This window comes from Falco peregrinus, chromosome 11, assembly GCF_023634155.1.
Source record: "Falco peregrinus isolate bFalPer1 chromosome 11, bFalPer1.pri, whole genome shotgun sequence".
NCBI classification, from domain to species: Eukaryota; Metazoa; Chordata; class Aves; order Falconiformes; family Falconidae; genus Falco; species Falco peregrinus.
In genome coordinates this window covers 16633242-16647949 of record NC_073731.1, presented here as the reverse complement: position 1 = coordinate 16647949, position 14708 = coordinate 16633242, and the positions used below count along the sequence as shown (strand labels likewise).

General features: G+C 43.9%; 1 protein-coding gene across 5 annotated transcripts in view; it reads left to right on the top strand.

Annotated features, from left to right (window-relative positions):
• Positions 1-14708, top strand: part of TTC7A (tetratricopeptide repeat domain 7A) — a 172642-nt gene that overhangs the window by 115052 nt on the left and 42882 nt on the right. For all 5 annotated transcript variants that reach the window (XM_055815978.1, XM_055815977.1, XM_055815976.1 and 2 more), the window contains one exon: positions 5569-5703. In XM_055815978.1, coding sequence (XP_055671953.1) covers positions 5569-5703 — 135 coding nt within the window. The remainder of the gene's footprint in view (positions 1-5568; positions 5704-14708) is intronic.

Here is a 14708-nt window from a genome sequence, read left to right as displayed (position 1 = left end):
TCTGAGTCTTAATCAGGAACACTTGGAACTTGTAAAACTGAATTGACATGCTCAGCGTATACGGCTGAGATGGAGGACAAGTTCTTACATGTCAAGTACGTAACTTGTATTATGTGTGTTTAACCTGCATTTACACCCACCAATAGTTAAAAAGTATTGCAAGGTTAGATCTTGAGCATACATTCAAATGTCAAAACATTATTCAGCCTTTCTGCTCTTTTGTTTGTAGTGTTAAACCCTTAAGGTTTATATTTATGACATTGTAATCTTACTGATTATATACGCACATATTTATGCAATTTTTAATCTGTTTATTTCTCTTTTGTTACCCTTTGGTGAGATGAGTCTCTATTTTGTATAGGTCCTTTTTCTCATTGTTTATGTGGCAGTGTTCCATAGTCTTTGGCTTAATTAAAGAGAACAGGCCAAATTCAGCACAGATAGATGAAGAGGATATACTAAATATGTGTTGTTTGGCATATTAAAAATTAATCTGGAAAAGGGAGTGGATATGATGTGAAAGCTTCCTGGTGATGCAGAATCATTGAGGATAGTCATCACTTGTACATAAATGTGAAGATTTGTGAAATATATCCTATCATCCCTGATGCTGGGCAGTGAATTGGACTTTCAGTTTCAGTGAATATATGAAAATGGTTTGGTAGTTTGCAGAGTCCATCAGCCACTAGGCATTACTAGGAAAGCAATGAAAACCCAAAAATATTATTTGCCACAGTACTTTTGTTATCAGTCCAATTCCCACTGTGCTGCTGAAATAGCAAGTGGCTTATGGTGCCTAGACTGTGAGGCTGTGCCTGGACTGATCCCTGCCCCTTCAGCTCTAGCTGGTGCTTAGTGGCATGTAAAAGGCATTCTGGATGTGGATTCCATGCTCTTCTGGAGATTCATTGCCTTGCTTTGTAGTGGTCTGGGGAAAAGAGTGTGGTGAGGTTTGGGCTACATCCACTTCACAGCATGGTTTGAGATTTTGAGACCAAATTGTCACCAGGAGCCTGTAATGTTTTGATGTGCTGCTGTGCCACCCTTCTAAGACCTCACTCCTGCCTGCTGCTCTGCTGCAGGCCTGCAGCACTTCTTCCAGAGTCACAGCAAAGCTCAGGCATGTTTGGTTTCTATGTAGTGCCCTCCTCAAAAAGCACCTGGGTTGGGTCTCTGTTCCAGCCTGCCCTTAGCCCCGTTCTAGCAGCCAGCATGCAGCGGAGGAGCTGTAGTTCAGCATAAAATGTTGTTATGCCATGGTACTGCCTGCCAGAAAGAGCAAATTAATGCAAAGTACAAGCTGTAAACAAGCCTTTCACGCACATGAAGTGATTTGTACTGAATGCAGGTTGGTTTTAGCCAAGAAATGTATTCCTCCTCCACTTCAAGAATCTAGTTTCCGTGCTAACATGGTTGTACCCACAATGGATGTAAGGATGGGGCTCGTACATCTGCATTAGTGCAGGATTGGCACTGGCTGATTTCACCAGAGCTGGCTGCTTTGCAGGCTCTAGGTGCTGCTGTTTTCCATCTGCAGAAAGGAGGCAGCTGGGTCTATGGTCCCAGCTGGGAGCCTTTGAAGACAGCAGGCGGTGAGATTGGAGAGTGTACAGCTCTAGCCCCTCTCTCCCTTGTGCCTCCCCAGAGCTGCGGCTGTGGCTGGCTGCTTTGAAGGAGGGAGGAGATCTGATTTTTTTTTTCCCACCATTCTGGAACAGGCTCTGGTTTCCATCATGAAATCCCCTGGGAGTGTGCAGCAGTATCACTGTAACGCACAGGCGCTCTGTGATCTCTGGGCTCATCACTGAAGGGGGGATTACTGCGGCCACGTTTGATACTGGCTTCTGCCTCAGTTAGACCACAATGAGATTATTTGCTGTGCCAGAATTCTAGGTTTGCTGCCAGGAAGATTTAATTCCTCTTTATTTTCATCATCTTCTTCTAACTGAAGCAGTGTTCCTAACTAAATTCACCGGTATCAGTCAGCTGCCTTGCTGTTTCATTCTTTTTCTGATTTAGTCTTATCTTATAATGCTCTTGCCTGAAGTGATTTAGGCTGAGGAATTCTGTGTTTCTTATAAGCCTAGTAAATCTACTGAGGTACATTTCTATTTTGATAGCAGTTTTTTCATAGATGCAAAATATTGAACTTGGTCTTTCTTAGTCTTATAACAATGCTAGAAGAGCACTTTAAAATTATTTAGATATATTTTATATAGCTTATGCACAGAGCTCATCACGACAAAATCAGTTTTGTTATTTTTATGATTTCTTTCCAAAATGTGTGGAGAGCTTTATTGTAAAATGTGAAGTTTATATTCTGTCTAGTGGAGCTGTTAAAAAGAGAGAGAGACCTCACTAAAATAACAAATTGCTGTGATATCTTCTTATGCCAACATTTGCATGTATTTTGAGGCATGACATTAAAGTTCTGCGAGACAGGTTTTGTTGTTGTTGTTAGGATATAAAGATCTACATTTATTTAGGAAGAGATATTTTATAATGAGACATTCAGAGACCTTTTTTTAATGTTGTTTGAAGTTTTTCTGGCTGCCCCCACTGCCCTGAGGTCAGAGCGATACTGGTACGATACATGCCTACCTCCTCTCTTGGGAGGCGGCGTGTGTTAGAGGTGTATTCTTTTCTGGCTCCAGTAGCCTTCAGCCCACCCCCAGGGTCACCGTATTGCTTGCCTGAGGTTCCGAGCTGTGGCTGAGCTCCTTTCAGTCCAGAAGGGCAGGGCTGGCAAAGGCCATCTCTTACAAAGTTTATTTGAGCAGACAAGCTTTAAGCAGCATTCCTGTGAGCGATCCAGCAGAGATGGGTAAGAACAGTGGTAGCAAATATGCAGGTATGGGTTGGGATGGAGAGAGTCTTTTCACCTGGCATGTGTGCATCTAGAACAAGGAGACCATATCTGTGTCTGAGGCCAAGCAGGGATGGGAAGGGATCGGATGGTCCCTGCCTAGTGTGGTTTGCTTCCTTGTAGGCTGGAACGGAGAAGAAAATAAACATCAAAGGACTGGAATGCCAAAGGCTGTTAAATGCAAAGAGCCTCCGCTGTAAATTGCTAAATAACGTGGGTTCCCTTTTTATTGCTGTGCAGATTGAAGCCCACAGCACTGGGCAAGATCAGTCTATGATCGTAGGCTTTCCCCTCTTGGCAACTACTCAGCTGATGAAGAAAAGAAGAGGAGCAGCTAAGTCATGTTCCTTTGAGTACAAGTAGCTCATAGTGATATTCTCCTAAAGCCTGCTTCATGAGGGGAGGATGCTTTAGTAGATCCTAAGTGGCTCTTCAGCCTCACAGTGCATGTGAACCTCTCCAAAATGCCCAAAGATGCCTCACATAGTCTCCTTGGATTGACTTGCAAGGAAAAGAGGATTTCCCTGAGCTCTGTCAGGATGCGAGTAAACCAGCAGCCCATGTGCCCACCTAATAGCATCAGACCAGCCATACGCAGGGGCACTTGCAAGAAACTCAGCCCCAGAAAGCCTCTCTGAAGGAGGGCTGCCTCGACAGGGGGATGTAATGCTGAAAGTTGCTTTCAAAGCATGCTACCGTGATCAGCAGTGCTAATGTAAGTATCTGGTTAGGCTGACTGCAAAATCCCAAAAGCCCCTGTATTTTTTTGCAAGTTTGCCAACCTAGAAGGCAAGGGGTCTGCCCTGACTTCACGGCACTCCTGGGAACATCGCTGGCTGTTCCTGTGGCCATTTCCTTGTTGCCCCTGTGCTGTGGAGAAGCTGCCCGTGTTTTGCATGGCTGGGGGTCAGTGCCTGGTGGCTTTCCCTTTGTTAGACAGCCCTTGTCTGAGTTGAACTCCTGGAAGTTCTGGTGACATTGCACCCAGGTGGAGGTGGGGACAGTGGAGAGCGAGTGCACGGGGACCGGCTGAAGATGGATCTGGTAAATCAACTGTTAAATATAATAAATTCTCCGTGCAAAGCAGAATGGCTTTTACTGTAGCATTAAAGCCGTAATTGCTACATTACTGCACTGTCATCTCTTGGAACACGAGATCAGGAATGTCTTTGAAAATACGCAGGAATTTAAGAAATGCATCTAGGAAGAGCACATTTGCATTTTCCGAGGGAGCCGTGGGAGGCCCCTGCCATGCAGGGCTGTTTTGAAGTTCTCCTGCTTAAAATGAATGGCATTAGTTAGCGGTGAGGTAATGGGACAAATACCTCCCGCGGGCGGCAGCTTGCGGCTTGGGGTTGCGCTTGCGGCTCCCCCATGGCCGGGGGCGGCGGCTGCGGCAGGTGCCTCTGGGGGCGGGAGCGGCCCTTCAGCCGGGGCTGCCGCTGCCCCCGCTGCCCGCCCTGCCCCCGCTGCCCGCCCTGCCCCCGCTGCCCGCCCTGCCCCCGCTGCCCGCCCTGCCCCCCCTGCCCGCCCTGCCCCCCCTGCCCAGCCTGCTGCTGGCCGCCTGCTGCGGGGAGGAGGGGGGCGTGCAGCTCGGCCAACTCAGCAGGCTCCAGTGCTGGCCCGCTGGGACAGACCACTTGGTGCGTGTGCCCTGCGGCAGGTTGTGTGCCCTTGTGGCCCTTGCCATGCCCAGAGCCCTCCCGGCTCCTCAGGGTACCTGTGCCTGGGCTCTGCCACTCCCTCAGTGCAGGAAAGCGGGATTTTAGCTCCGGGATCTTGCGGTCTGTGAGGCCGGCCTGTAAGGATAGGTTGAAGAGTAATGCTTCACGGCGGCTCTCCACAGAAAGAGCTTGTCAACCTTAACATCACATTACACCTGTGTGCATTCCAATACTTATTTCTCAAAGCTTGACAAATCATACTCCAGAATCTCATCTTACAGCTTCTTGTTTGCTACCGCCCTCTTGGTACCCCTCTGACAGCCAGGCTCCCCAGTGTCATCTCACCTGCTGTACTGGCAAACATGGTCTCTGCCCATGCATCCTTCTGGGGAGTAGTGTCAATGGGATGTTTTGTCCCCAAGATACGGGCGCCAAATACTTTATTCTTGCATAAATGTTACGGCACACACTAAAGGTTAATGTAGTCGAAGCACTGGGCGCGCTGCTCCCCAAGGTTGAATGAAAAACCACGCTGCCTCTGAACCAGCAGAACAATATTGATGTCACTTGGGATGTGTGTGCTGTGTGAACGGTGCCAAGCTGCTCTGTAATGCTGTATTAAGATTTTACATTAGTGGGCCGTATTTTGTAATCGTGTGGTGACAGCATGCTTATAAAACGGGTTACCAGCAAGTATTTGTGGGAAATACTTGATGGTAGAGTTCTGCTTTCCAAATGAGCAGAATACGGTTGCTTCCTTGAGGAATGCTAAGCAGACCTTTATAACTATATATTAATGTCTGTCTCTTAATTCACTTGTTTGAGCTGCAGCCCTTGGGTAATTTGGTGGGGTTTTTTTAGTAAGTTAACCTTTTATAAAACATGGTTCTGCAGTTGGTCATGCCAGAATTCAGTGGCGTTCCTATTACATAAAACAGATGCAGTGAGTGGAGAATCAGACCTGCTTCCTGAATGAGTCAAAGAAATATCCCAAAGAAGTATAGAATGTGTTATTGATTTTGTTTATTTGGTCCATAGGATCACAGCGAGCCTCCTCCCTTGCTGCATCAAGACTGGAACAGGCCATGTCTGAAATAACTATGCAGAGCAGCGCAATGAAGCAAGGACCTATGCATCTGTGGACAGCTCTTGAACAAATTTGGCTACAAGCTGGTAAGTCCTGGACCACCTAGAGTTCCTCTTTCCCTCCAGTGGTGAATGAGATGACGTAAGTGTTAATGGAGTAGTTGAAATCAGCACCTGAAAATCACCTTATTCCAGCAGAAAATCAGCCTCTCTATCCCAGCCATTTTTTGAATTACCACTTACTTGATTCAATATAACAAAGAAAATACTGGAGTAGTGTGATTTTTCAGCTCACCTCTGTTTTTCCATAACATACAGAATACTTCAGTCATCACTAAAATATGCTTTTAAAAGAAGAGGGTAGGTAGTTCCTCATTAACAAATATTAGTTGTTAGGGACAGTTCTTTTCATTCTTCTTTTCCTGTGTGCTTCCCTGTAATAAGACTGGGTCAACCATGCATTAAATGTTATTTAGACTGAGAACTTTCCAATCTTTGCTGAGGTTTAAGTGAAAATTATTAAAAAGAGCAAGTCCTCCACTCATTTTATCCTTGACTGTTTGAATCTCCCAAGGACTTGTGGGCAGCAGCATGTCAGTTTGAGACACTCCTGTAGAGATGTTACAGCAGAGCACATAAAGGGGAAGGAGAACAGTGAGAGGAACTCTACCCAGAGGCGATCTCCAAACTCATTAAAGGGTTTTATGTAGAACACTTGGTGAGAAGCAGTTGCCCAGCACATTCTGCCATTTGCATTCCAGCATTTCAGGACTGATAAAAAGAGTTCTGACCCTGCAGTTTTGCTCCTAAGAAATACAGCTTTTCTTCCACGCCTGGGCACGCAGTTGTGCACCTGCAATTACATTTGAGCGCTGTGATTGCTTCTTAGATGTCTCTGCAACTGTTGGCAATGAAAAAAAAATGCAGAGCCCACTGGAACCTTGCTGATAATTTGCTATTCTGTATGCAGAAGAACTTTTCAAATTCTCATTTAGCTAATCTGTACAATTGACAATTCTCACATAAAACCTGGAAGTCTCACCTTTCTTCTCAGCAAAGATTTTTATAGCTGGTTTTGTGGGCCATTTCCTACCAATTATATGTGACATTCCTTTTGTTACAATTTGACTAACTATTAAAGTACAAAAGATTTTTTCTTATGGAATGCATCATCCTTTAAGTTAATCACACATGTTCACTTAATGGCTTGTGTGTATGTGGATTTCAGTGATGTGCTGTGGGCTTCAAAATCACTAGCAAGGTTTTGCTTTATTCAGTTAATGCTCCTGATTTAAGGCGGCAGAGGAGGCTGCTGGGGAGCAAAAAGACCTGGAGTTTATTGTAATAGAAAGTCAAGGTGTCTGTTGTCCATCATCCTGCAGATAGCTCTAGGCAGTTTAAATTTTTGCTGCTGTGTGAAAAGACAAAAGCAATAAAGACCTGGTGCTTGCTTGACCTAGCTGTGAATGGCTATGATTACTTTTTAGTGTAAATCGAGTGCCTTTCTCAAAGGTGTTAATTCTTTTAAATAGAATTTGTTTTTATAAGCTGCAACTTTTCTTTCCTATTTAATTATTTTTAAAATCTTTGTTTTGTTTCATGCTTACTTTTAACTGGACTTGAATCAGGATTGATACTCTGAAAAATCATACTGTGGCTGCTTTGTAATTTCGTTACTGAAGTCAGTTATTGTTATGGATGTGGCTTAATGAGCTCTTGGTGAAGTACTGTCCATCCTCTTCTCTCAGTAGTGTGGAAGTTGCTGCATTCTGGTATCCTTAGGGATGAGAGGGAGGAGGAGAGGCACAGGTGTTTTGGGGTAGTCTTTACTCTCAGCAGAGAAGAGCACAGCGCCTGAGTAATTACAGGACTTCTTTGAAGTGGGTCAGATCAGTGGGCTTAGTGAGTGGAATAATCCAAAAGGGTATCACTGACCCTCTGTACTAGGATCTTTCCCATCTGAAAGGAGGAGCAGGTATACTCGTAAGAACTTAGTAACTTCCAAAACAGAGATATTTCATAAACAACAAACTAAACAGAAATGTGTGGTTAAAAACAGTTGAGGTAGTCCGATGCTTTTTTCATTACAGCTCACCCCAAAACTGACATCAGGGGAAAGCAACAGGCAATAAGCGTAACGTTCTGACACCTGCATCCAGAGTCCCTTCATGCTCATGAATGAGCTGTACCAGTATGCTGTAGATTTCTATCAGGTTTAGTCTGGACTTGTCCTTTTTCAGTCGATGACTCATCTTGTGACTCTAGGCAAGTTGCCTAACTTTTTCATAGCTCAGTATCCCGTATCTAAAGGGAAAAAATGTTAATCTGCCTTTGGGAAATGACTTGTGTATTGTTGGTTTTGTTGTCATTAACACTTTAACCTTTTTAGCATGAAGCATAAACCTTTAGATAAAATTATTACGATTTCCTAACCTCATACTACAGTAAGTAAATAACAAAGCATCCATCCTTTTCAGACACTTAACAGGATGCAGCTGGCAATGTCTCTGTGTGTGGGTATGGATTTAGAGTGCCAGGCTGCAATCGCGTCTGGATTCCATTAAAGCCGTAACAGTTCCCTTACCTCTTCATATCCCAAGGCATGAAAACTAGTGGTACCAACTGACTGATCCAATTAGAGCTTTCTGCACTTAGATTGGAAAAAGGTATATAAAAGCAGCTATCCCACAGCTATGTGAGGGCTGTTCTTATGGCTCTCCAGCAAGCAGGCCAGGCCACAAAGCCAGCACATACATTTGCAAAAGGGACCTAGGTGGGTGGTAGCTATCAGGTGGTGCTTACATAGAGGAATCCTTTCTGTATCATCCTCCATCTGCAGCTGCAATAGCAGTTCCTGTCTTGTGCAGAAGCATCCTCATTCCCTCAGAGATGGAGAGCCCTTGTTTCACTGGGGTCTCACAATTAGTGCATGAGAATATGTGCGTTCCTTTAACAGTGGCTGAAGGCAAGGCTGTGAACTCTGTGCAAATAGTTAATCTCTTTTGTGCTGTGATAAAGATACTTACCTTGTGCGTAAGAGAGCATAGACTTAATGCTTTTATCTGTAACTTTTCTGGGTTTATGACCAGCACAGTTATGTAGGGAAGATATTAAAGCAGCAGCTTTGAAAGTGCAGTTCCCAAGTCTAAATATGCTGCACTGTAATGGATGCTGCACCTTGTCTTTCCCTACAGCAATGCTTAGTGAACTTTGGCAAGCTAATTTTCTGTAGCTTCCTGTAAGCAGCCAGAGAACTACTTCACTTGTTGATGGATCTGTGGTCTCTAGAAAGAGCCCTCTTCTCTTTCACACATCCAGACAGAACTATGAATTCTCACTTTTTATCTCATGTCCAGCCACCTCTCATAGGACCAGCTGTGGGAATACAGTCATCTGCAGAAGGGAACTTTGCACATTTCTTCGGTGGGCTTCCATATCTTTCTGTTTTCCTTGCAGGTAGTCACAGTTAGCTTTGAAAGAGTACAAGAGGTCTGCTGTCCCCAAAGACTAGAGAGGTGGTCCACTCCCTGCAGCAGGCATGCTTGGAATAGTAATAAGCATACTCTGTTCTCAAGTGTTCTGCAGCAATGACTGTTAACACAGCTTGTCTGGTCCCTTTTAACAATAACCCCCCCTAGTCCTCTTGAAATGTAATGGCTTATTAAAAGGAGAGAGTCATCTCATTAGGCTTTAATATTAATAACCCTAAACATTATTCTTGGCCTCAAGTCTGAGAAACAGCTCATTTCAGGGAGTACTGAGGAAGGGTGCTGCAGTGCATATGCTGCAGGGGTGAGTTTCAAGGGAGGTGGTCTTTATGTGATCCATATGCTCATTTCTGCTCTTTGTTCTACTTTTCATGACTGAGAGTTTGAATTCAACTTTGAGAGGAGAGAAGGAACTTCCATAGCATTGGTAAAGCTTGTTAACTCCTTATACCTCTTGTTGCAGGAGGAGCTGCAAGGGGAATCCTAGAGATTACTGGTGATAATACTGCTTGTGTTACCAAGAGAAATGTCTTGACCTAAGAACTATTTCTCCCCGTTATTTCCTTTTTAAAATCATGCCAATACTACTGTTTAGAAAATACAGTCGTGCTCTTTGGCTGAGGAAAATTTACTTGAAATGGTTCAAATTTATGACCAAATTTTACCTTCATTCAAAATTTTTGTAAGATCAGTTTTGACCCAGAGTGCAAAGTTTGTCAGTACTGAAAAGAAATAGTTTTACGCTTTTTGGGTAACTGGAGTGATTTCTTATCTGAAGTATGTGTGATTATATTTCTAGGCAGTAATAACCATATGCTCTATTTATACACAGCATTTTAGAATGCTGCAAGCCAGTTTTAATATGAGTTCTAATATTCCAGCTCCTGTTGCTAGATTATTTTAAGCTTTACTTTTAACTACAATGTCCACTTTGTTTGTCTTTACTAGTACTTTATATCTGACAATTTAGCTTCTTGACTAACCCAATACTTTACCAAATATGGCCACTCACAGCAAAGTAGGTCTGGTAATTTGATCTAAGTTTGGCTAAGTGCCTGCTAAGCACAGTCTGCAAACCTCACCAGGTAGACCTAGGGCTAATTTAAAGGAGCATTTAAACAGAAATTGCTAGGGTAACTATTCCATGTACTCACAGGGGGGCTGGAGCGGGCTACCTGCTGTCTCAGTAACATGCTGAAGTTTACCCTAGGAAAAAAACATTGCAATGAACATGCCATGAACAAGAAACGTAAAGACAGCTAGTGTGCAGAGAACACTGAGCTAATGGAAAAACATCTGCTCCCACGAGTTATGTACAGCAGGAACTCTTTTTTTTCCACCCTCCCTTCACAAAACACTTGTGATTTATTTATTTTATTCCATATGGGCCAATTCCTGGGAAAAAGCTGTGTTAGAAGAGATGGGCTTTGTTCCACAAGAAAGTGTCGTCGGGGCCAGTGGGCTGGAATCTTCAGCCCTGGCTGGCCCGAGGCCACACAGCAGGCACCCCAGCAGCAGCCAAAGGCACGGCCGGGCCGAGCCCTCCTCTGCACAGCTCGTATTTGCACAGCTTGCACGAGGGTATTTAAATTCTCTTCCTTCCCGAAGCTTTTAGTGATCCTAAGCCCCCTCAGGTTATTGGCTCTGATATTAAAGGTGTTTATCAGGTCTGGGAGACATCTTTACTGACATTGCCAGCATAGCTGGGATCAGATACTGCCTCGTGATGCAGCAGTGGTTGTTGAAGCAATTCTAGTGTTTCTTTTCCTTTTTTGTTTTTTTTTGGGGTTGTTTTTTTTAAGTGCTTTCAAATTTAGAACTTCCCCATTCACTACTTGAGTTCTTGAGCTCCATAAGCGCTGCTTTTTGTGGCTCTACAGTAACACAAAGCAGTATGAATAGTTGGAACCTGGCGAGAGGGAGCAGGAAGGAGTCCTTTATTACACAGCTATTACTGAGGAGAACAAAGGTGTACTGCAAAGATGGTCGCCCTGCAGTGTTTACTTACTAGGAGGGATTAGGAACACTTCACACTGGAGTTAGAAGTGATAAATGAGCTGGTTTGGTCCCCTTTGAAATGTTACTGGTGAATTAAGAAGTCAGCAGTGGTTCTGCTAAGCCTCCTGTTTTAGCAACAGGCTTTTCTGGTGTAGGCTAAGCATCGGCAAATTTCCCATTTCTCTTCACCTGAATGTCCTCAGGGGGATACTAGGTTTTGATCGACACTCTCCAGCTTGGCTTAGTGTGTTTTCTATCACCAATGAATTTAAAAAGTCAAAAGGAGTCTTGGCCTTACATTGGTACTGGGAGTTTTGGATTGCCTCCCCCATTCCTGAGGCTTCTGGGTATTTCTCATTGCTGGAGCAGGACATGAAACTTTGTGGATTGATAATCCGTTGGCATGGGTGCTCTTCAAAGAGCACATGCCATTTCTTGAAATCTGGGACATGCAAACATGCGCGTGTGTGTTGAACACTTGCTTGTGAAGGAAACAGACAGCAGCTAGCAATGCTTTTTGTTAAACAGTCTGTAGATCCTTTGCCAAGAGACAGAGAGAAACCTGTTGCACTGCCAGTGGTACCTAGAGGATGACAGAGGGTACCAAATACTAGCATTTCCTCAGCTGCTCAGTAATTTTTGGGCAAGTGATGAAGTGCATGCAGTCACGAAAAAGGAAGCATGACATCTATTCACACCAGAGACTGAAAAGACTAATTTATCCTTGACTGGACTGGAATATGAAGACTTAGAAGTCATTTCTTTGACTTCTGTAAGTATAGAAGTCAAATATAAATATATAAGCCAGTTAGAGGTGTTTTGAGAGAGAATACATGAGAGAATCCAAGAGGTGCCCTTCAAACAAAAGCATTTTTATGTCACCCATATCAGTGGTGGCCTTATTGCCTACAAGTTGGTGGCTTGCTTCTCCCACCTGGGAGAGAGCTGTGTCCTCACCAGTGAGCAGGGCCCCACTTCACATGAAGGAACCAGCTATCTTGTAGAATTTCAAGTAATGTTTTGACTGCACCATTTAGCGTAGAAGGTAGCTTGAGCTAGTCCTGTGTTGCTTCCAGAAACTTTCACTCTAATGCTGCATATGTAAATAAAGAAGCTTAGTGGCCATTTCAGCCCCTGTGAGACCTGAAGCTTGGAAATTTAAAGTGGTCCCTGGACTCCAGTTAACTACCAGTTTGCATGCAAAGACAGCCTTTGAGGATGTAAATCTGTTGCCTCATTCAAAAGAGCAAGTGGCTGAGCTCAAGTGGATGGGAACAAGTGGTAGTAGTTGCTGTTCTTCATTTCTGAAGGAAGGTTTGCATCACACAAAATGACTGCAGTCAGGATACAGCTTGAGGAACCTTCCATCTAATCTGCCTGTGAATTGTCAAGCTACTGCATACAGGATAGTGTCATAACATGGTACAATGACTAAATGTTACCTGCCAGAAAGGCAAGGCAACGGGGGTACCCTTTGTCACAGTAATAGCTCTGTATTCACAGCTCAAGGCAGAGCTGTCTCAGAGGAGTGGGTCTTTCCAGCTGGCGAAGGGCTGCTGCAGTAACAAGCATTAATAGCTCCTGAAGGCAGATGATGTGGAACAGAAATCTCCTCCTGACACATCCTCACAGGTGCTCTCACCTTCTTAAAGTGTGAAGGGCAGCTCTCCGCTGTACCATCCTGCTGGGCATCTGCATTGCGCTGACTGTGTTGCTATGCAGTAGCATTTTTGGGGTGGGCAAGAGCAGACAAGTGCTTTAGATCCAACAGGCACACACAACCGAGTGATGTGGAGCAGTCTGCTTGTGGGAGTCAACCGCTGTGTCTTGGATGACACCAAATGTGATTTGCAAGGAGTAAAAATTTAACTCTTGGGTTGTTCACATTGCAAAAATCAGTTTGATTTTTTTTTTCTAGAATTACAGTTGTTGCTGCTTCTGTGGTGACGAGCATACTCTTGATACTGCTTTGAAACACCTAGGAAATGGGGAATAGAGTCGGTGTTCAAGGTGATGGCAAGCAACTCTGTTCCTCAGACTAGCACTGTGATGCAAATGTGACTAGGTTACACTGTTGTTACTCCTCTGATGGACTCCCTAACAGCTCTGTCAAATAATTTATCATGGAGATAAAAAAGGAAGCCTGACTGTAGGAGACCCAGTTTTGTTAGTGTTCTGGAAAGTGCTCTCAGTCTGTGCATTTGTTACTGGTCTTGGAGAGCAAGTAGATTATATGCTTCTGGCAATTCTCACTTGATTAAGGATCTTCACTTCACTAGATGAGCTTAAATGCCAGCAGAAACAGCTGGAAGAACTAGGAGCTCATGTTAGCATCTAATGATAATCTGAGTGGAGATGCGTGCTGCTCTTGGGGACCGGCCCAGTGTTGACTGATGTGTCAGTGTAAGTCTAATTGCAGGTCAAGACAAAGGAGGCCATAGCCTCAAGAGGAGACAACAGTTGTTTGGAAGAACAGCAGAGCAGGCTGGACAGTACTGCCAGAGAGGACAGATGGGAAGCGTAAGGTGGATTTGAGAAAGAAATGAATCGTGCTAGGCTGGACCTTGGAGTCAGCTGGATAGCTGCTTGTGGTCTTGGTGTGTACAGGCTCAAGCTTCATATACTGAATGAAAGGAGACAGTGCGTGATTCATCCTGTCTTTGCCCATCCATGCAGTGCACTGTTCTCAGCCTGTACCTATAGGTAAAAATGCTGAAATATTTCCTAATAATCACTCACACTCAGAGTTTCTAGCATTATTCCAGAGAGGCTAATAGAGGAGGTGGTACGTCCAGGATGATACCTCTCTTTGCTCATAGCATTCACAGAACCTTTGATGTACTTAGTTCAAAACAGAATGTAAATTTAAGTTTTTGTGAAGATGGTATTAAGTGAGAGAGGGCAAGGAAGTATGCAAACATAGCCTTTAGATTATAAGTTGCAAAGAACATCAGTACCAACAACAGGAGGTTTATGAATGGTTTCCCTAAAGCATTGAACCTTTCACAGGGTAGGAATTACAGATCCTGTGTACCTGCGTTTGCCTGAGGAGATATCCTCTGCTTTGGAGTGCACTTGGGTGTCATGCCTCTGTAACAGAACTTCCTTGTGAGGGCTGCTAATTTGGTTAGATGTTTATTTACAGCATGATTAAGTGATGATGGAGAGATGCTGAATAATCCACTGGATAGGAAGCTGCTAACCCAGGTAATGCAAAGGAGGTGTTTCAGTGCTTTCTGTACTATCAAGGAGGCAGTAGTATTACCATGATAAATGTGATGAGTCCTTGTTTTTTGGGTTTGATTTCTGCCTCAAGCTGTGTTTTCATTCCATGTTGTGTAAGTGTATCTTGCTAATCTGTAAATAAAATGAGTATGTAATAGAAGTGAAAAATGGGTTTACAGAAAACACATTTTAAAGCAGGCCTAAATGATTTTCCTTAATGTCTATTTTTAGCTGGGTGGGTGCAATCCTTTCCTTTCGTAACCCAAAGGCACCTCTCTCATTCTTTTTTATGCAAATTAGGCCTCCCACACCTTAAATCACTTTTTATTGACTACTGAGCCTGCAAAGAAATGGACTGAACTTTAATATGCTACATTACCA